At 33.6% G+C, this 20,645-nt stretch overlaps 2 protein-coding genes across 6 annotated transcripts in view; both read left to right on the top strand.

Moving 5' to 3' along the window:
• Window positions 1-276: 276 nt before the first annotated feature.
• Window positions 277-6,973, top strand: spag6 (sperm associated antigen 6). 2 transcript variants are annotated; one of them, XM_051098773.1, is made up of 11 exons: window positions 277-474; window positions 623-718; window positions 1,156-1,322; window positions 3,130-3,319; window positions 3,405-3,610; window positions 3,687-3,860; window positions 4,185-4,337; window positions 6,054-6,245; window positions 6,353-6,469; window positions 6,567-6,712; window positions 6,832-6,973. In XM_051098773.1, the coding sequence occupies exons 1-11, from the start codon at window positions 450-452 to the stop codon at window positions 6,893-6,895; spliced, it is 1,530 nt and encodes a 509-aa protein (XP_050954730.1). In that variant the 5' UTR covers window positions 277-449; the 3' UTR covers window positions 6,896-6,973. The 2 variants fall into 2 exon arrangements, with proteins under 2 accessions (XP_050954730.1, XP_050954731.1); XM_051098774.1 differs by having other exon boundaries at window positions 278-474; window positions 3,136-3,319.
• A 3,972-nt stretch (window positions 6,974-10,945) lies between these two features.
• Window positions 10,946-20,645, top strand: part of LOC127155486 (polycystic kidney disease 1 like 1) — a 28,583-nt gene continuing 18,883 nt past the window's right edge. For 3 of the 4 annotated variants that reach the window (XR_007825606.1, XM_051097711.1, XM_051097710.1), the window contains exons 1-14: window positions 10,946-11,056; window positions 11,168-11,255; window positions 12,631-12,779; window positions 13,058-13,216; window positions 13,300-13,497; window positions 14,514-14,682; window positions 14,868-15,107; window positions 15,226-15,358; window positions 15,463-15,666; window positions 17,654-17,835; window positions 17,913-18,116; window positions 18,202-18,365; window positions 18,612-19,004; window positions 20,535-20,609. Coding sequence is in view for 3 of the 4 variants with exons in the window: in XM_051097711.1 (XP_050953668.1) it covers window positions 10,972-11,056; window positions 11,168-11,255; window positions 12,631-12,779; window positions 13,058-13,216; window positions 13,300-13,497; window positions 14,514-14,682; window positions 14,868-15,107; window positions 15,226-15,358; window positions 15,463-15,666; window positions 17,654-17,835; window positions 17,913-18,116; window positions 18,202-18,365; window positions 18,612-19,004; window positions 20,535-20,609 (2,443 nt within the window). In the remaining variant the exon portion in view is untranslated. The remainder of the gene's footprint in view (window positions 11,057-11,167; window positions 11,256-12,630; window positions 12,780-13,057; window positions 13,217-13,299; window positions 13,498-14,513; window positions 14,683-14,867; window positions 15,108-15,225; window positions 15,359-15,462; window positions 15,667-17,653; window positions 17,836-17,912; window positions 18,117-18,201; window positions 18,366-18,611; window positions 19,005-20,534; window positions 20,610-20,645) is intronic. The other variant, XM_051097712.1, reaches the window with a different exon arrangement.

Below are 20,645 nucleotides of genomic sequence, written 5' to 3'. Positions count from 1 at the left end.
ATTACTAAATATCAGTGCTGCTGTGACTGCAGTTGTCTGCGGTTACCATGTAGAAACTAATGTGGGGGCAGCTGTTCACCCTCGCAGCTGCTCTGTCCCGATATCCCACATTCATCGACCGTTTTTGAATCCTGTTTAATATCCCAATCTAATTAGGGATTATTTAACCCGCTATTACATCTGGACATAAACTGCATGCGACACTGGTCCTGATTTGAACATACGTGCGTGTTTCAGCACGAAACATTAAATAAGCATTGACAGCAACCTCACCGAACGAACGCGGTGCCTATCACTTCCGGTTTGTTGCCAAGACAACAGTTGCACGCCTCCTCTAAACTCAAAGTCACAACAAACGCGGTTTCTTAATGGAAGCGTAAACGTACACGTTTGTCGCATTCACGCAGCTTTTTGTCATTTTTGCTCCGTTTTGGGAAACTGATATAACAATGAGTCAACGACAGATTTTGCAAGGTGAGAAAGTAAGATCCGTTGAAGTAGCCTATTACGTTAAAAATTCAAACAGCTGCATACTTTTTTTACTTTTGAAGTTTGTTGTCATAATTGTGGCACTGATTTGTCTATTATTATTATTATTATTGTTATTATTACTACTATGTAGTGTTTGAGCAGTACCAGAAGGCAAGAACACAATTTATGCAAACTGTAGCAGATCTTGCATCAAGACCACAAAATACTGAAACGCTTCAAAATGCAGGTGAGTGTCTAAAATATTTATTTATTTATCTATCTATCCATCCATCCATCCTTACCTATTATTTAGAGAAGAAGCATATTTATTTAATCCTTTTCAACGCTCAGGACTGATGGGGGAAAATGAGGCCATAGCAAATGTTTCTTAAGGATCTAAATCACTATCTTTCATGTTCTTCCAAACACAGTACAATGAATTATTCCGGACTAAATATCTTTCAAAAGAGGCTAACAAGTTGCATTGTTGAATTAATATTACAGAAATAAGGAATACATGCTCATGCTTACCCTGATCTCTTTTGGAACTCAGAAGAACATTTCCTTTAGATATATTTTATTACATGATTTGAATCTTTGAAAGTCCTCCCCTCATGTGCTCTCAAGTGTCTTTCCACTCCTGTTTTCTCCCCTGCACAAATGTGCTCACTCTCTTTGGCTTAGGTGTAATGTCCCTTTTGAGGCCTCTCCTTTTGGATGCAGTCCCAACTATTCAGCAGACAGCAGCTCTGGCTCTCGGAAGGCTTGCCAACTATAACGATGACCTGGCTGAGGCTGTAGTAAAGGGAGACATTCTTCCTCAGCTTGTGTACTCCCTAGCTGAGCAAAACGTGAGTTTCTTTAGCTGAGCCTCTTAGCTCTAATTTGAATGAACAGGTTTTGTGATAAGGTGTCTTTCATACCTAAATCTGATTTTGGACAATGCAAAATATTCCATTAACACTGTCAGCCAACCAATCCATGCTTATTTAATTTCCAATTTAACATTTCTGCACTATTATTCTTTAAACATTTTGTGATAAGTATAAAGTCAAAGCAAAAACAGTTTGTTTCCATTCTTTATTTAAATTCTATGACTTTAAACAGTAACTGGACTTCTGTTCGCAGGCAGTGTTAGAGTAACACATTACAAGTAACACAAGTTACATAATCAGATTACTTTTTTCAAGTAACTAGTAAAGTAACGCATTACTTTTTAATTTACAACAATATATCTCTGTTACTTTTTCAAATAAGTTGAAATAAAATACGTTCTGATGCTTATTCATGTTTTCTGGTGCTTTAAGTATCATTGATTTAATAAGGCAATTTGTTCCGCAGTTTATTTTTAAACTGCGTTAGAACATGATGTGTAGTGTGAGAGTGGCATTCTTTGTCGGACACAGCAACAGTAACTAAGAAGCGTGGGTCAATTAAGCCATACTAATAAGCAAAAATGACTGTACATAATTAAACATTTGTTCTTCTTTTTTTTTTAAATTGCTGAAGAGTGTTGAACTTTCTTCTTCTGTGTTCTACTGTACAGACGTAGATTTACTTTTCATTGAGCCTGAGGCTTTTGGCGTGAAAGGGCTTTTACATTTGCCAAAAAAAACCTTTTTATATAAAAAACAAACAAGCAAGCCCTGCCCAGATTTAAAAAGTAAAGCTAAAGTAATGTAACGCACTACTTTCCATAAAAAGTAACTAAGTAACATAATTTTACATTTTTAACATAACTTTTTAAAGGGAGAAAGGCAATATTGTAATGCGTTACTTTTAAAAGTAACTTTTCCCAAAACTGTTTGCAGGTACTGAAAATTTACATATTGTTTCATTATGAAATTTTTAAGTTATGTGGTACAACATCTCCAGATCTCAGACTAAATTTCTGTCCAGAATAAGCCAAGTTAATTTATTTTTATATTGCTTTATACAACAGGGAATGACTCCTAGTTGCATCACTAAATAGGAAAATAACAGAATTAATTATGCAAATAAGGCAAATCCAAATTCTGCTATAAAGCAGTTGTAGTAAGACAAAAGTGTCCTTATGCAGCTGCAGTCATTCATTCATTATGAAACAAGCTCAGTTCAGTGATGTGGTTTTTCAGCTTGAGTCAGTTCAAGGTTGATTCAGTTCAGTTCAATAACGGTTTCAAAAATCACAAATTAATTTGATTCAGCTAGGCAATAGTGTCATTATTCAGCTCAATTCAGTTCAAGTTTTTGTGCTCATTCTACAGTGTCAGTGCTATCAAATCGATGTCTTTTAGACCCCAGCTGAGCAAGCCAACGATAACAGTGCCAAAACAAATCCCAAACTCTATCAGGTGACAGAAATGGAAAGACAGTGACCTAAATGGCCTAAATAAATGGACATGGTGTGATACTGGTCTGCTCCAGCAGAGAAAATAAACACTAAGGCTTTGCTCTAAAAGTCATTGCGAGAATGCTATTACGCTGTCAGAGAGGCCTCGTCAGAAGTATAAAACACTTTCCACAGAAGGTCCTTTTATGTAATTGAATAATATATAATGTGATATATATTACTTACGGTTTATTAAAGGCAGATTTGCCAGTGATTCAGGAACCTTCTAGTGTATTTACTGGTCAATTGCTTTGTTCTTTTCCCTCTGGATTGCTGGGATATGAAAGACACAGCGTTTCTATAAGAAAGCTGCAGCATTTGTACTTCGGGCTGTTGCTAAGCACTCCCCTGAACTGGCCCAGGCCGTAGTGGACTGTGGAGCACTGGACGCTCTTGTCATCTCCCTGGAGGAGTTTGACCCTGGGGTCAAAGAGGCTGCTGCATGGGCAATAGGCTACATTGCCAGACATAATGCACGTAAGTTTGCATAAAAAGATCGTTTTTTATTCTTTCTCTCAATTCGTCAATGTTCCTTTTGTTCATTTCTTCTCCTGCTGTGCAGCGCTGTCTCAGGCAGTGGTTGATGCTGGAGTTGTGCCTCTGCTCGTGTTATGCATCCAAGAGCCTGAAATTGCCCTGAAGAGGGTTGCTGCTTCCGCTTTGAGCGACATAGCCAAACACTCCCCGGAGCTGGCTCAAACCGTGGTGGACACTGGGGCAATCGCCCACCTAGCACAGATGATCTTGAACCCAGATGCCAAATTGAAGGTGACACAGCTTACAGATACTGTAATCAACAACATGCAGACTCAATTTAACGGTGCATTTTTTCTCCTCTTTACAGAGGCAGGTTTTTTCAGCTCTCAGCCAAATCGCCAAGCACTCCGTGGACGTCGCCGAGATGGTGGTGGAGGCCGAGATATTCCCCGCCGCACTGGTTTGCCTAAAAGACCCGGATGAATATGTTCGGAAGAATGTCGCCACTCTTATTCGGGAAATCACAAAACACACCCCCGAGGTACCTACCACATACATAACATACCCACTAAATGATTTCAAGATGCTTGGGTAAGTTTGGAATCTCCACTTTGTCAGCTCTTTGACACCCCCTGTTTAAATAACATGGTGTGAGGCAGCTAGTCTGTAAACCATGGAGAATGTGGGTCTGTTATTTATCACCAGTGCAACAGGAAACAGACAATTGGAAACCACATTGCATCACCCATTTTTTTTTCACCTGCCCAAAACTGTTTTGCTTTTCTGGTTTGCCTCACTAATTGTTTATCATTATGTCACACTGGCTTATGTTTTTACTTGTGTGCATTGTGTGTTTTCTACTCAGCTGTCCCAGATAATAGTGAATGTGGGGGGTGTAGCAGCTGTGATTGACTACCTCGGGGACTCCAAAGGGAATGTACGCCTGCCGGGGATCATGATGCTGGGCTATGTGGCTACACACTCCGAGAACTTAGCCATGGCTGTGATTGTATCTAAAGTGTGTTATCATATCCTTCGTAAGCTCACATTTATAAAGCGAATTTGACTACTACTGTTCAAAAGTTTGGGGTCAGTATGATTTCTTTAGAATTCTCTTATTCAACAAGGATGCATTCAATTGATCAAAAGTGAGAGTAAAGACTTGTTACAAAAAAATCATATTTCAAATAAATGCTGTTCTTTTGAGCTTTCCATTCATCAAAAAATCCTGGAAAAAGTATCATGGTTTTCACATAAATGTTAAGCAGCACAAACATTTTTAACTGTGATAATAATGGCAAAAAATGCAAAAAAATCAGTATTTCAGAATTAAACTTGTATCAAGTGAATGAATTCTGAAATAATGGGTGCTGAAAATTCAGATCTGCCATCCAGTGTTGGGAAAAGTTACTTTTAAATGTAATGCATTACAATTACATTACTTAGTTACGTTTTTATGGAAAGTAATGTGTTACATTACTTTTGCATTACTTTTTAAATCTGGGCAGGGCATGCTTGTTTATTTGTTTTAATATAAAAAGTTCTATTTTTGTCAAATGTAAAAGCCTTTTCACACCAAAAGCCTCAGGCTGAAGGAAAAGTAAATTCATGTCTATACAGTAGAATGCAGAAGAAGAAAGTTCTTCAGCACTCTTCAGCAATAAAAAAGAAGAACAAATGTTAATTTATCTTAAGTAATTTTTGCTTATTATTAGTTGGGTTGAACTGGATCATCAAAGGTTAGCTGCAAAGACACTGGTTAATAAAATGGAATTAAATACATAAATTATATTTGTATTTTTTAAACATTTTTAATTATTGCAGGTTTGTGTCATATTCTGAGTTTAACTATTTTTATTGATTTTAAGGAATACTAAATTTGTTCTTTTGTGAGTGAGATGAATTATTGCATGATTACATTTACTCTAGAACTAAAGTATCTTGTAAACATTCATTCTTGTTTCTGATTTCTCTCAACATGGGGACAGGAGAGCTTTCAATCAATAAATAGGAAAAAGTAACTCAGATATTTTCTTGTAAATTAAAATTTATTTTCTGTTTTTATAAACATTAGAAAAGAAGAAGAAAAAATATATAATAATATTTCAGAATATTATTTTACTGTACTTTGATCAAAAAATGTATTTTGATTACTGTATCTTGGTGAACATGTAACCGTGTTACTTAGTTTATTTAATAATATTTAATTACAGAATAAATGTAACTTTAATTTGTTAGTTACTGAGAACAAATGTGTAATTAAATTACAGTTACTTGTGAAAATGTTAACGATTGCAAAGGGGGTTACATTTGAATAATTATTCTATTAATATTTACTTTTTGGTGTTATGATTTTAAATCTGTATTTAACCTCAGAATGATCTCAAAGTAAAAAGAGGTGCTAAAGTATGATTTTGTGGTGGCTGTGTTTTAAAATGGAATTAACATTATAATAATTTAAGTGATGAAGGATTTTGAATATCCGACAGTAAACAGTAAGGTTAACCCTTCCTGGTTTTAAATATTTGAAAATGCTTATCAGCTGAAAACATAGGCTAACTTGTAATCTGTAACCTATTACATTTCCAACGTAGCCTTCCTAACACTGTTGGTGAGCATAAGAGACTTCCTTCAAAAATGTAAAAAACATTTTTACCAACCCCATTCTTTTGAACAGCAGTGTATTTCTCTTATGATACTGATTATGATCATAATTGATTTTCCACTTCTTTAGGGAGTGCCACAGTTGGCTATCTGTCTGGAGGAAGAGCAAGAAGATCACATCAAAGCAGCCACAGCTTGGGCTTTTGGCCAGATCGGCCGCCATACACCTGAGCATGCAAGAGCTGTTGCTGTAGCCAACGTCTTCCCTAAACTCCTAAATCTCTATCTGGACTCTGAAAGTTCTGAAGATCTGCAGGTCAAGGTGAGCAACAGCCCATATGTAAAATGATTGATAGCAGTACCATTTTTTATTTTGGTGTAAATCATTTTCGCAAATGTTAGTAACTGTTGTCTACATGCTCAAAAAAGGCCAAGAAGGCACTGAAGAGCATCCTTCAGAAGTGCACTTATCTACCAGCACTGGAGCCTCTTCTTTATGAAGCTCCCAGCAACATTCTTAAACATGTCGTCTGCCAGTTCAGCAAGGTAGCGGGAATTTCATCAACACTTTTATGAGATCAGCATTTGTTGTTCACAATGAGAACTGTTCAAAGAGCTTTTCTGTTTATTCCCCATCCTAAAGGTTCTTCCCCATGACAGTAAGGCTCGGCGCTTATTTGTTACCAGTGGTGGTCTGAAGAAAGTACAGGAGATCAAAGCAGAACCTGGTTCTGCAGTTCAAGAATATATCAATGCAATCAACAACTGCTACCCTGAAGAGATTGTCAGGTTCATACACATTTATATGAATAATAAACAGTACGCTGTCAATGTATTTTTAAACCCAACAAAGTGCATTCAAAATGCTGTAAACTTCAGTGTGCTGTATGTTTTTTGTTGTTTCACAGGTATTATTCTCCTGGTTACTCTGAGACCTTGCTGGAAAGGATTGACAACTATCAACCAATGTGATTTTCTTTACTAAAACACTGAGGATGCTTTCTGAAAAGTTGTGAAAAAAGTTACTATAGCAATTATTACATCTGTAACATCTTATGTATCTATTATATTAAAATATATGTATGCTATGATAGCTTGATATTTGATGTCTTATCTTGTTCCATGTTCAGTCAATACTCAACAAAGCACATTTCTAGTTGCGTAAACTCCTTGGTATATTTGGTAGTAGTTGTTTAACAACAACAACAAAAATATTTATTTATTATAAACCAGCTACACATTTATATTCTTGAAGTCACCATTTGAGACTAACTGATTATTGACACACTTTCTCAGGTCTGGTATTGAGTGTCAGGATTACTAAAAGGCATTTTAAATAAGGTCGAAGGTCTGACCCAAGAACCTAGTGTGCCATTGCGCAGGGCCGCGTTTTCTAAAAGTAAGCAAATCTAGAAATACGGGCTCATTCTCAAAAAAACATTTTAACTTATGCAGACCTTAAAAATCGTAGATCTATGAGTGCTCCAAGGTAATCGTAGAGTGCTAAGCGCATCGTTAGCAAACAATAATTATTAGCCTAATAATTGAACTTGATTCATGTGGCGTTAATGTGGAGATTTTATGGGTTTATTTAAATCAACGAAGTGCGCTGATTTGCTTTTACGACCACTTGGTTTCAAAGAACTGGATAGAAATAAGGAAGAGAATTGGCCCAATTAGCAGCTTGATAAAAAAGGGGACACACATAGACAACATAAGCTATCAATGAAGTGAATATCATACCGTTCACGAGGAACAGCCATATAGTGCCGATGTGTTGTTTCGTCAAGGCATCTTCCCATAACATTGTCATCCTCTTCTACAATCCACTCTTCCATCAACGCACCTCAAGGTCGTGCAGTCATCGCTATCGCTTCACGGAGCAAAAGCAGACCGCTCGGTTTCACTCTGCGGTAGGCTACTGGCAACACAATAAACCTCGAACCAAGGGACTTGATACCCTTGTCACTGAGAGGATCATTCACAGCACAGGGCTTTGCTACATGGGTGAACGCTGCCTCCGTGTCTCCACTGGCGCTGGAAGCTTTGGCATAATTTGGCCCCCATGAAAATGGGAAAATAACAGATTAAACGAATCAGATGAACGAAGCAGCGATTGTGTTGAAGCTGTTAACAAAGGACCCACATAATTAAAATTAAATAGACAATTATGAATAGCCTGTTTAGAAAAATAAAAAGTTAAATGCTCTAATAACAAGCGATTTACGTTTCAACACTTAATGAACAAACAACGACTTTTAAAAACGCGCAAGAAGAAACGCGTATGAAGCGCCCACAGAAAAGGAACTAAGGGAAGGTAAGGAACGCTAATATGTTAGTTGCTGAGAAACGGGGCCCCGAATATTTGATTGCCATTGATAATTATGCATTTACTCTTTATCGCCCCCTGCTGTCTGATTTGTGCATATAATGTACAGATTAAAGAACAGCTGTTAAACATATGGCAGCCCATTCTTTGTTTATTGTTTCCTCTTCTGGTGTCAATCAGATTACTTTTTCAATTGACGCTGTTTGGTTATGCATTGTCTCCACGCCACAGCTTTGTCCAGTTCACAACCTTGATTGCTAAACCAGAATGCCATTCACTTTGTGAATAACCGTAGGGCATATTTGAATATTTATTGATTCGGAAACGGTTTGCAAGACATTAAGTATAGCCTATTTAACTTAAATATAATTTAAATTATTTTAATATAAGGTAAGGGATGGTTTGTCATAGTTTTATTTCAACCAAGTATGCCTGCTTTACGCAAGGTTGGAGCAAACAAATATCAGTTGTGGCATCGCGCTTCCAACCACTGCCGTGCCCAAGAAACAGAAGAAGCCTTGAAATAATTAAGCCATATACGCTTGAGGCTTTTAAATGAAATGGCTATACCCACAAAACCTACGTGTGCACCAGACTGCAAGCTTTATTCAATGAAAACTGACAACAGTTTTCTTCCTGCCTGCCTCTTATATTTGAGACATAGGAGGTATAATATGTATGTCCTCATATTATTTTTTACTCTCTTGTTTAAACAGCAAATCACTAAAAGTTAAGCAGCTCTTATTTTTTGTAGGCCTTGCTGGATCTCTTGAAACGTTGACTTCGGCCGTTACGAACATTCACACCCGGTAATAAAGTTAATAATAAACTTAATTGGCAAACGAATATCCCGTCAAATAAACAGTAGGTTTTAGCTTAAATGAGTTATGAAATATGTAGCCATTGCTCCACATTATAGCTAATTATGTTTTCATAAAATCTAAAGTGATTGATTTGCAAGGAAGATAGAACGTCCTCTTATAAGAACAGCTCTTATTTTATAACATATTTGGGTGATTTGTAATTGTTGAAAACACTGTTTTCTACCATGTTTTATTTTTACTCAGCTTTTTATCAATTTTATCAACTTAAAATATTTAATAAATAATTAAATTAAAATGTAATAGTTACGCTTTGATTTCATTTGTTTTTGTTTTAACGTTTGTTTTTGTTTTAACACTTTTTTCTTTATGAAATAACTCGTATTATTTAAAATAAATATTAAAATATTAATTTACCTTCCAAAGTAGGATGAATAGCTTTGTTGCACACATAAGCACTGAATGAAAGGTAGATGTTTAAATGGAAATAGGAAATAAATTGCAACAACTAAAGATACAATCATTAAAAAAAAATGCATATTTTTGTCGATTTGCTCATTTGCCGTAATCAATTACTGTACACAAGTAAACGCAAGGTGGCGCGGTCCTCTCCGCCCTCGCTGGCACCCACACCCAGCCCAAAACCACGTCTTATTTAGTGTGTCTTAGCCTATAGCACAGGAGAAAGCCGGTTTTATTCAACCCCGTCATCCATTGTGCCCCTGGGCGTCAATGACCCTGGCTGTCAATGGTCCACTTCAGCTCTCATTCATCACTGGGGAACATGGATACGAATCCCCCCAGAGCTGATGTTTGAAGTGGCAGGTTCTGTTTTCTCAGTGGGATGTGGCTGTTGGCTTGGTCAGCACTTGTCGTCCTGTTGTGGGTCACTAGCAATGTGTTCATGCCTCACCTATAAATGTCTGTGTCTCACTAATCCTGGTGGTCCATCTAGGACAAGTCTTTGAAGCTAAAAACATCACTGGCACGTGATCAGTCAGACTTTGTCAGCAGGCTCTACAACACGGGCATCCATGCTTTCACCTGAGATATTCTCACATCCTCTATTGCATGCGTACACAAACTGAACAGAGCATGGATAGAACATTTAATCTCACAATGCATATCCAAATTGCTAAAATTAACTGAGAGGGGCGTACGGCATTTACGCTGCTTAAAAATATATTCTGCGTGTGGTTGTGTTTCATCCGAGTATCTCCGTCAGTTTCTGGTGACTATAAATTCGTGACATGAAAATGTAGCCCATGTTTTGTAGTATTCTGGATTATTTAGAGAGAGTGTTTTTGTTTTGTCTTCTGTCATTCTATTCAGTTTCCTGTCTGAATACAGTCACAGTATGTGTCAAATAGGCGTTGTTTATCCTGTGTGAAACTTGCATTCATTGTTCATTGCATGGGTTAAAGTCGCTTTATTTGCACTTTGAAGGTGTAAAGCGTACTTGTGAAAACCCTTGCAGCGAATCAAAGCTTAAAAAGAAAAAAGCACTGTAAAAAAAAAAAAGGACTGTAATATTCAGCACACACAAGCTGAGGGTTTATGCAATTAATTCATGATGAGTACTTCTCAACAGACGTACATAAATGCACTTTTAACTTCTGATGTCAGATTCCCTCTTGCATGTGTCGACCAAAATGTTTAAGAATTATAAATAGCTATAAAATGAAATGAAAACAGCAGGACATTAATAACATACGATACAGTCAGTATAATAAAAAATGTAATAGGGGTCCCTGACTAAACGCATAAGAATGCAATCGATAATTTGGAAAAGCAACTGTCAATCAAGAAGTCACGCCTACTATTCACCTGTTCACTGCGACTTGAAGGAGACAAAGAAATCATTCGCACTAACTACGAGAGATATTTAGAGTGTTACAATGTTTCTTTTTTGTCGGTTCGTGTTTTGTTTAATTTTGCCACACATTTGTGCTGTCAGACATGTTAAGGCAAACTCGGGATATGGTATGTAGCAACTGTTAAATTTAACGTGACAAATTAGGCCCTATTGAGGAATCTACATAATTTTGGAATACATTACGATTTCTTTATAATATCAAATGACACTTTTTACAGCTGGATTCAGCAACTATAACTCACTAGACTCACTCCAGTGTCAAGAAACGGAGCTTCCATTATACGCCAAGCTGTGTTTCAGTGAAGGGTAAGAGCATTATTATTATTATTATTATTATTATTGTACTGCATTTCTACACTACAAAATGAAATTACACTGTCAAATGTTTTGTGAGGTAACTTAAAACTGCAAGTAATAAAATAATGAAATATTTTACATCTTAATATGATAATGTATTATACAAATATTTTTTATTCAAGTCAATAAATATTATTTTATATAGCTGAATATATGTACTTTTGACAAAAATGACAAAAATGGAAGTGCAGGCAATAAAACAAGAACAATGCAATTATTCAGTTTTTACAATTAAATTAAATTAACTGTGACCCTGGGTGAAAATCCAGCTGAATTTTTTATTTCTACATAAAATCATCCTTCATAAGGTAAAGAGCATTCTGTGAAAATGTAAACTTGATATCTTTAATATTGACTGAGTAAGGCAATGTCAGAGATTAAAATCATAATGAAATTAATGGTTGAGATCAAACTTTAATGCTTGTTATCTCGTAATTAGATTTTAAGACTTTAGCCTAGATTTCACAGACAGGGTCACAATTAAAATAAAGATCATTACTGGTTACAACATAAACTATAATAGAAAATAGAAAACAAAAAAAACTGAAAAAAATCTTCAATGTTTATATGCTTTTAAAATACTACAAATTATTACATTAATTTTGAAGATGGAAGTAAAATGTTCTGTGTAATAGATATTTAATTTAGCTACAATATCATCCCTATTGTTACTGAACATGCAAAAATGAATCTGATTTTATTTCCATATTTTATTTCCTTCTTTATGCTATCTTAAAATGTTATTTGATGAGTCAAGTGTCTGTAAAGATAAGAATACTCTTATCTTTTATTATTCAACAACAATGAAAGAACATGTATATCTAGTTTAAACAATCCAAGAAAAAATATTCTCAGAAAAATTGATTCAGCGCATGTCCGAGTTCATCATATGTGACCCTAGACCACAAAAACCAGTCATAAGGGTCAATATTTTGAAATTGAGAAAAAAGAAAATAGAAATATCAAAATATCGCCTTTAAAGTTGCCCAGATAAAGTTCCTAGAAATGCATATTACTAATCAAAAATTAAGTTTTGATATATTTATGGTCTGAAATTTACTTAATTTCCTAGTGATTTTTGGCATTAAAGAAAAATCGATAATTTTGACCCATACACTGTATTTTTGGCTATTGCTACAAATATACCCGTGCTGCTTAAGACTGGTTTTGTGGTCCATGGTCACATATTTAAGCAGAAATAAGTTTGATTGGAGGTTTGATTGTAAGTTTCACTGCTCGCTCACTGATTTAAGATGTGCAGATAAGTTCTGGGTTGTAATGTTTTTTGTATTGAGAAGCAAGTCTGGTTTATATTTGCCTACAGATGCTTGTCCTCTGTGTGTGTGCCTTCTGGGAATGAGACGGGCTGGTTGGCAGTGTACAGCAGCAGAGGGCCTTCTGTTCATGATGCCACTGTTGCTGCTTTGACTGACACGGTGCAGATTGGGAAGCCCCTCCTCCTGGAAGTCTCAGGTTATTGTCGGCCTTGCCATAGCAACCCTTGTGTAATGTAACTTGCTTGTAATTCAATTGGGTTTTTAATTACATTCATTTTAATTGAATTGGACACATCTTAATTTAAAGACCCTTACAAAAAACGTGAATATCCTGGAAAATTTTATGCAATATATTAAGTAATACATTTTCATGGTAAATGAGTGCATCATGTCTTGCTATATATTGATACATAGTATATATTAAAGCAACAAAGCCAATAAACTTGTGTTCTCTGTATATTTTCTTTCTTGCAGACATTTCTAATCTGAGCAAAGAAAACTTCACTAAGGTTTTCATTACATTTAGTGGGAACTCAGGTCCTCAGGGTTTGCATAATATGTCTGTTATGGCCAACGGATACCTTGTCTGCTACATAGATGCAATATTACCTGCTGCTGGATTGTACCATTTAAGTATGTCTACTAGCTGCAAAGCAACAAATATACTGGAAGAATAAAATAGCTTTTGTGACCACCATATGTCTTTGTATTTTTAGATGTGACCGTGATGAACAGTATCTACACTTATTCTGCCAGCTGGAAGATTAGAGCATGTCCCTCAGGGACTGAGTACTTGAATCTCATGTTGTCCAAGAGAGATCAGGATATCCCATCCTGTGCCCCTCTGCCCACAGATGCAGAAGACAAACAGCAGGATAAAGCCTTAACGAAATCCACGGACAGTCATAAGCAAGGTGTGAGGTCCCACATATTGTGTTATATAAGGAAAAGCTTCTCAGTTACACTACCAGTCAAAAGTTTTTGAACAGTAGAAGTCTCTTCTGCTCACCAAGCCTTCATTTATTTGATCCAAAGTACAGCAAAGTACTGTTTTAAATAACTGCTTTCTATTTGAATATATTTTAAAATGTAATTTATTCTTGTTATTTCAAAGCTGAATTTTTAGCATCATTACTCCAGTCACATGATTTTTTAAAATCATTCTAATATTCTGATTTGCTGCTAAAAAACATTTATTATTATTATGTTGAAAACAGCTGAGTGGAACTTGCTGTTCAAGAAACATTTGTTCATTATTATTATTATTATTAAATATTTGAAACTTAAGTAGATTTTTTCAGGTTTCTTTGATGAATAGAAAGTTCAGAACAGCATTTATCTGAAATAGAAATCTTTTGCAACATTATAAATGTCTTTGTCATTACTTTTGATCAATTTAAAAGCATCCTTGCTAAATAAAAATATTATTTAATTAAAAAAAAAATGATATTGACTCCAAGCTTTTGAATGGTATAGTATATAATGTTACAAAAGCTTTTTTTTTTTGATAAATGTTGATTTTTGGATCTTTCTATTCATCAAAGAATCCTGAAAAAATCTACTTAAGTTTCAAATATTTAATAATAATAATAATAATGAACAAATGTTTCTTAAACAGCAAATCAGCATATTAGAATGATTTCTGAAGGATCGTGTGACACTAAAGACTGGAGTAAGGATGCTGAAAATGTAGATTTGATCAGAGGAATAAATTACATTTTAAAATATATTCAAATAAAAAGCAATTATTTAAAATAGTAAAAATATTTCGCAATATTACTGCTGTATTTTGGATCAAATAAATGCAGGCTTGGTGAGCCGAAGAGACTTCTTTAAAAAAACATTACAAATCTTACTGTTCAAAAACCTTTGACTGGCAGTGTATACATACTTATTCATTATTCATACTGTATAAATACTGTGTTTTCAGATGTTTGGATCTTTTCTGATACACGGGCATATGCAACAGAGACAGACATCAAATTTGTAGCAGTGACAGAAGGACCTGATCCTCTATACTTTTATTGGCAATTTGGGGATGGACCAGAAATAAAAACAACATCCAGAATCTACAAAAAGAGATATCGCCTACCAGACAAGTGCTTTTTTTTTTTTTTTTTTTTTTAATATTTACACTTACACATTTTTCACTACTTTACATGTCTAATTACTGAATCTGTAATATTTATTTATCTGCTCACTCACTGATTCAAGTTTCTGTTTTAGCGTTTTGTATTGAAAAACATGTCTCTTTATTTATGAATTTATCTATCTGTCTTTGCAGATACAGTATCACTGTCAGTGTGTCTAATGGTCTCACATCCATCAGCTCAGATGTTTATCTGGTCAGGATTCAGAGAGCTGTGCAGCCCAACAGGCTTTTATACAGTTCTTCAGTTTTATTACACAGCTCTGTGAACTTCACCTGCCGGATCAGCTCAGGAACTGATGTCTCGTATATCTGGAATTTTGGAGATGGAACAGAGCGAAATGGATCAAGCACTGAGCATCATGTCTATGACAGGTAAAAATTGCTTGTATTTTTTAAAATTATTATTAATCATTTGTTGTTGCTTTTTTGTTATTAGCATTTTTGGATAAATTTGTAAATTATTTCTACATGTATTTTTTTTCTTTTATAGAACTGGAGAGTATATAGTGCAGGTTATTATGTCCAACCTGGTGAGCTCAGCCTCCTTAACAGGGCACATCTTTGTCGTTGAAGAATCATGTCAGCCTCCTCCGGTGAAAAATATGGGCCCAAATAAAATACAGGTACAATCAGTCTATACCGTATTCAGACAACTAAACTCTTACAATTAGACTAGAAGATGTCTCTTTTTATATGTACTAAGTAGTTTTTGTTTGCGTACTTTCAGGTGTGGCAGTATCAAACTGTCCGTCTTGCTGTGACGTTTGAGGCACATATTCAGTGTAACATCTCTAGAGGTTTGCTGTATAGATGGACTATATATGACATGAGCGGACAACAGCTGCTTCTTCCACACATAGACACGGGACGGCAGTATATTAATCTTCCAAAATACCTCCTTCATTATGGAACATATAAAGCTATAGCAAAGGTATGTCCTTTTTGTCACTTCACTGTTTTGCTTAATTGAAACACTAAATAAACTACCAGTCAAAAGTTTTTGAACCATAAGATTTTTCATGTTTTTTAAAGAAGTCTCTTCTGCTCACTAAGTCTGCATTTATTTGATCCAAAGTACAGCAAAAACAGTAAAAATAATATTTTTACTATTTAAAACAACTGTTTTCTATTTAAATATATTTTAAAAAGTAATTTATTCCTGTGATTTCAAAGCTGAATTTTTAGCATCATTACTCCAGTCACATGATCCTTCAGAAATCATTATAATATTCTGCTTTGCTGCTCAAAAAAAAAAACATTTACTATTATTATTATTATAAGTAGATTTTTTTCAGGTTTCTTTGATAAATAGAAATCTCAGAAGAATAGCATCTTTATCATCACTTCTTATCAATTTAAAGCATCCTTGCTAAATAAAAGTATTAATATATATATATATATATATATATATATATATATATATATATATATATATATATATATATATATAATAAAATAAAATTATACTGACTCCAAGCTTTTGAATCAGATAGTGTATAATGTTACAAAAGCTTTTTATTTCAGATAAACGCTTTGGTTCTTTCTTGGGTCACAGAATCCTGAAAAAATGTACTCAGTTATTTTAAATAATAATAATAATAATAATAAACATGTTTCTTGAACAGCAAATCAGCATATTAGAATGATTTCTGAAGGATCATGTGACACTGAAAACTGGAGTAATGATGCTGAAAATGTAGCTTTGATCATAGGAATAAATTACATTTTAAAATATATTGAAATAGAAAGCAGTTATTTTAAATAGTAAAAATATTTCAAAATATTACTGCTTTTGCTGTACTTTGGATCAAATAAATACAGGCTTGATGAGCAGAAGAGACTTTAAAAAAAAAAAAAAAAAAAAAAAAAAAAACTAACAATCTTACTGTTCAAAAACATTTGACTTGTCAGATAAGCTAAAAAGTACTTGATATAACATTTATTAAACTGGTATAATTTAAATATATTCATATATTTCTATAGGCACATTAGTGTTCAAAAGTTTAGGGTAGGTAAGATTTTTTAATGTTTTGAAAGAATATCTTATGTTTGCCAAGGCTGCATTTATTTGAATAAAATAGTAATATTGTGAAAAATTATTGTAATTTAAAATAACAGTTTTCTGATTTTAATATATTTTAAAATATAATTTATTCCTGTGATCAAAGCTAAATTTTCAACATCTTTACTCCAGTCTTCAGTGTCACGTGATCCTTCAGAAATCATTCTAATATACTGATTTGCTGCTCAAGAAAAAATTTCTTATTATAATCAATGTTGAAAACCTGAATCCTGAAAACAACATGGTTTCCACAAAAATATTTTTTCTTTAATGGTTAAGTTCAGAAGAAAAGCATTTATTTCAAACAGAAACTTGAAACTTGACCATCACCTTTAATCAATTTAATGCATCCTTGCTAAATAAAAGTATTTATTTCTTTAAACTGTAAAGTGTATTTAACTGTAATGTAACTGTAGTGTATTTCAAAATATATATGAAAAAATATGATTTTATGTTTTTAAACAAATAATAAGACATTACACTCACATTAGTGCTTCACAACGCCATAGAAGAACCTTTTTTGTTTAAATGGTTCTATAAAGAACCTTTAACATCTGAAGAACCTTTCTGTTTCACAAAAAGTTCTTTGTGGCAAAAGAAGGTTCTTCAGATTCCAAAAAGATAAGAAAGAGATGGTTCTTTAAAAAAACCTCTGACTGAATGGTTCTTTGTGGAATCAAAAATGGTTCTTCTATGGCATCGCTGTGAAGAACCTTTTAAAGCACCTTTATTTTTAAGAGTGTAGGTTGCACCACAAAACTAATTTTATAGGTAACTGCCTATAAAACTGCTTTGGTTAACTGTTTTAAATTTTTTTTTACATGGGAAAGTACTAACAGTTGTATTTACCACAAAGGTCCAAATAACCGGTAGTGTGGTGTACAGCAACTACAGTGTTTTAATTGAAGTGATACGCAGTCATCCCGTAAGTGTCATCAGCGAAGCCACAAATATTTTCATCAACCGTCAGAGCAGCACCATCGTTACTCTTGACGGACGAAAATCACATGACCCAGATTACCCCAATAATACTATAAGGTAAGACAGTGTTTGTTTATTGATTAGATTCTGTCGTGTTTATTTCAATTACATCTGTTTTTTTGTTTCTGTTTTAGTTACAGCTGGTCATGCAGGCCAGTAAACACAGAAGAGAGCAGCTGTTTCAACAGGAACATCGTGACCACTTCAGCAGTACTTACATTTCCCGCTCTTGCTTTGAAATCTGATTTTGACCTGCTTAAATTCACTCTCACGGTGTACAGTGGCCATCGATCTTCAGCATCTAATATGTTCATCACTGTAACATCAAAACCTGTCAGGTAGGATTTATATGGACACAAAGTACGTTGATACACAATGTTGTATATCACATGTAATTCATCATATTTTTTTTATTCTCTGCAGCAACGTTCATATGTATTGTGAACACTGCCAAGGAAATTCAGTGAATTGGAATGAGCAGTTTTCTGTCTCTGCTTTCTGTGAGGATTGTGGTTTAAATGCTAAAAGTGTCACCTATTACTGGAAACTTTACCTGGTTAATGCCTCAATCAAAGCTGTACCAGAAAGTAAGTATACAGTCTTAAAAATAAAGGTTCTACACTGGCATTGATGGTTCCATGAGGAACTTTTAACATTTTTAGAATCTAGATTCTAAAATGTTTCAATTTTTCAAAACGTTCTTAATAGTGAAAAAAGGTTCTTTGGATTCAAATGTTCTTCACACTAAAAACAGTTCTTTTTAGAAATATTCAGTGAAATGTTCTTAGCTTTTGGATCAATTTGAAATTGATTGCTCTTCCTCTTTCTCTCAGTTCCGTTCTGCAGCACTATGGATCTCGGTTTACCCTCCAAAATGGAGGAGAGCTTACGTTTCTCCCTGCCTGTTGTGACACCCTACACTCCAGCCCATTTCACTGAGCCTTCCGTTCCAGTATCTCTGGCTCCTTATCTTTTATCTGATGATATTGACCTTACAGCCCCAGTTACACAAGATGCTCTGACTTCAGTGATACTTACAAAACACCATAATATTAGTGTACACACTCTAATTGAAAGTCCCAGCACGTACCACCATGCAGCATTTACGACTATTGCATCTTCAATCTCATCCTTCCCTGGGGAAACAGAGTCCTCTGGGGGTCAGTGGGAGTATCAGGGGTCTTTTCCAGCCTCTGATAAGGTGTCAATGACTGATATGACCTCAGGTAAGACACTGTGTTGATAGTGAGAGTAATCATGTCTTAAAGTCAGAGTCATGCTAATTAATGAATTATTTAAAGGTTTTAAAACTTGAATTAGATCACCTGTTATAATAAAGCTTTTGTCTTAATGCTTTAAAACAAAAGAAACGCTGTACAGCACTGATATTTGATGTTGAGTACAATAAAATGAGATTAGACGCCCCCTGGTGGTTGATTGTTTTTAGATAAACATTCTCACAGCACCAGGACTGCCACTGGTGTGAAAAATAAAATAAAATGAAATGAAATAAAAAGAAATAAAAAAATAAAATAAAATAAAATAATGAAGTATGTCAGTTATTATTATTGTTATTATTATTATGAAAATTACTTAACCAATGTTATTTTAGTATCACTGATACACCACAATAATTTTTGTTTAGATTTTGAATTAGTGTTTTTTTATTTTTTATGATTTCACTTTATATTTGGTTACATTTTAAGTAATTTTGTTTTGTAATAATTATAATAATTAATATTATGAAAAGCAGCATTTATAATTACTTAACCAATATTATTTTAGTATCACCGATAAACCACAATAGTTTTGTTTCTATTTTGAATTTGTTTATTTTTGATTGTCTGATTTCACTTTAAATTTAGTTACATTTTTAGTAATTTTGTTTTGTAATAATAATAACAATAATTATTATTATTATTATTATTAAATTATATGTATTTTATAATATTATTATTATATTATTTATTATATTAATATTATACTTATTATTGTTATTATTAATATTATTATTATGAAAAGCAGTATTTACAATTACTTAACCAATATTATTTTAGTATCACTGATACACCACAATAGTTTTGATGTTTTGTTTATATTTTGAATTAAGGTTTATTTTTATATTTTCACTTTAATTTTAGCTATATTTTTAGTAATTTTGTTGTGTAATGATTATTATTAGTATCAATAATAATAATAATAATAATGACAATAATAATATGAAAAGCAGTATTTACAATTACTTAAATAATGTTATTTTAGTATCACTGATACACCACAATAGTTTTTGTTTATATTGTGAATTAAGGTTTGTTTTTAGATTTTCTGATTTCACTTTAAATTTAGTTACATTTTTAGTAATTTTTTATTATTATTATTATTATTATTATTAAAGGCAGTATTAAAAATTACTTAACCAATGTTATTTTAGCATCACTGACAGACCACAATAGTTTTAGTTTATATTTTGAATTACGGTTTACTTTTATATTTTCTGATTTAACTTTACAATTTTAGTTACATTTTTAGTTATTTTGCTGTGTACTTATTATTAATATTATTTTAAATATATCAGTATGGTTTTTATTTGTATTTTTTTATTTATTAGCTTTAGTTTTAGTCATTTTAGTACTTGAAGTTAAACTAAACAAAAATGAGAAATGCTGCCTTGGCAACTAGCTGAAATAAAATAAGTTTAAAGCAATACAATCTAATAATAATAAATAAAATACTAACTTTCTGAACTACATTTGCAGATTTTCATACTCAGGACATGATTTACACAGACATTTATCAGGAGTCAATATCAGGTGATCATCTCTCCGTACCAGGTATTTTTTTCTGAAGTAAACACGCCTCCTGACTAT

This window comes from Labeo rohita, chromosome 24 (genome assembly GCF_022985175.1).
Source record: "Labeo rohita strain BAU-BD-2019 chromosome 24, IGBB_LRoh.1.0, whole genome shotgun sequence".
NCBI classification, from domain to species: domain Eukaryota; kingdom Metazoa; phylum Chordata; class Actinopteri; order Cypriniformes; family Cyprinidae; genus Labeo; species Labeo rohita.
This window is presented reverse-complemented; position numbering and strand designations above follow the sequence as displayed.

Bases quoted from the DNA above. Each gene is read 5' to 3' on its own strand.
- spag6 (XM_051098773.1), top strand. From the start codon at position 450: ATGAGTCAACGACAGATTTTGCAAG. The intron at 1,323-3,129 runs GTGAGTTTCTTT...GGGATATGAAAG, and splicing joins ACTCCCTAGCTGAGCAAAAC to ACACAGCGTTTCTATAAGAA. The intron at 3,861-4,184 runs GTACCTACCACA...TTTTCTACTCAG, and splicing joins TCACAAAACACACCCCCGAG to CTGTCCCAGATAATAGTGAA.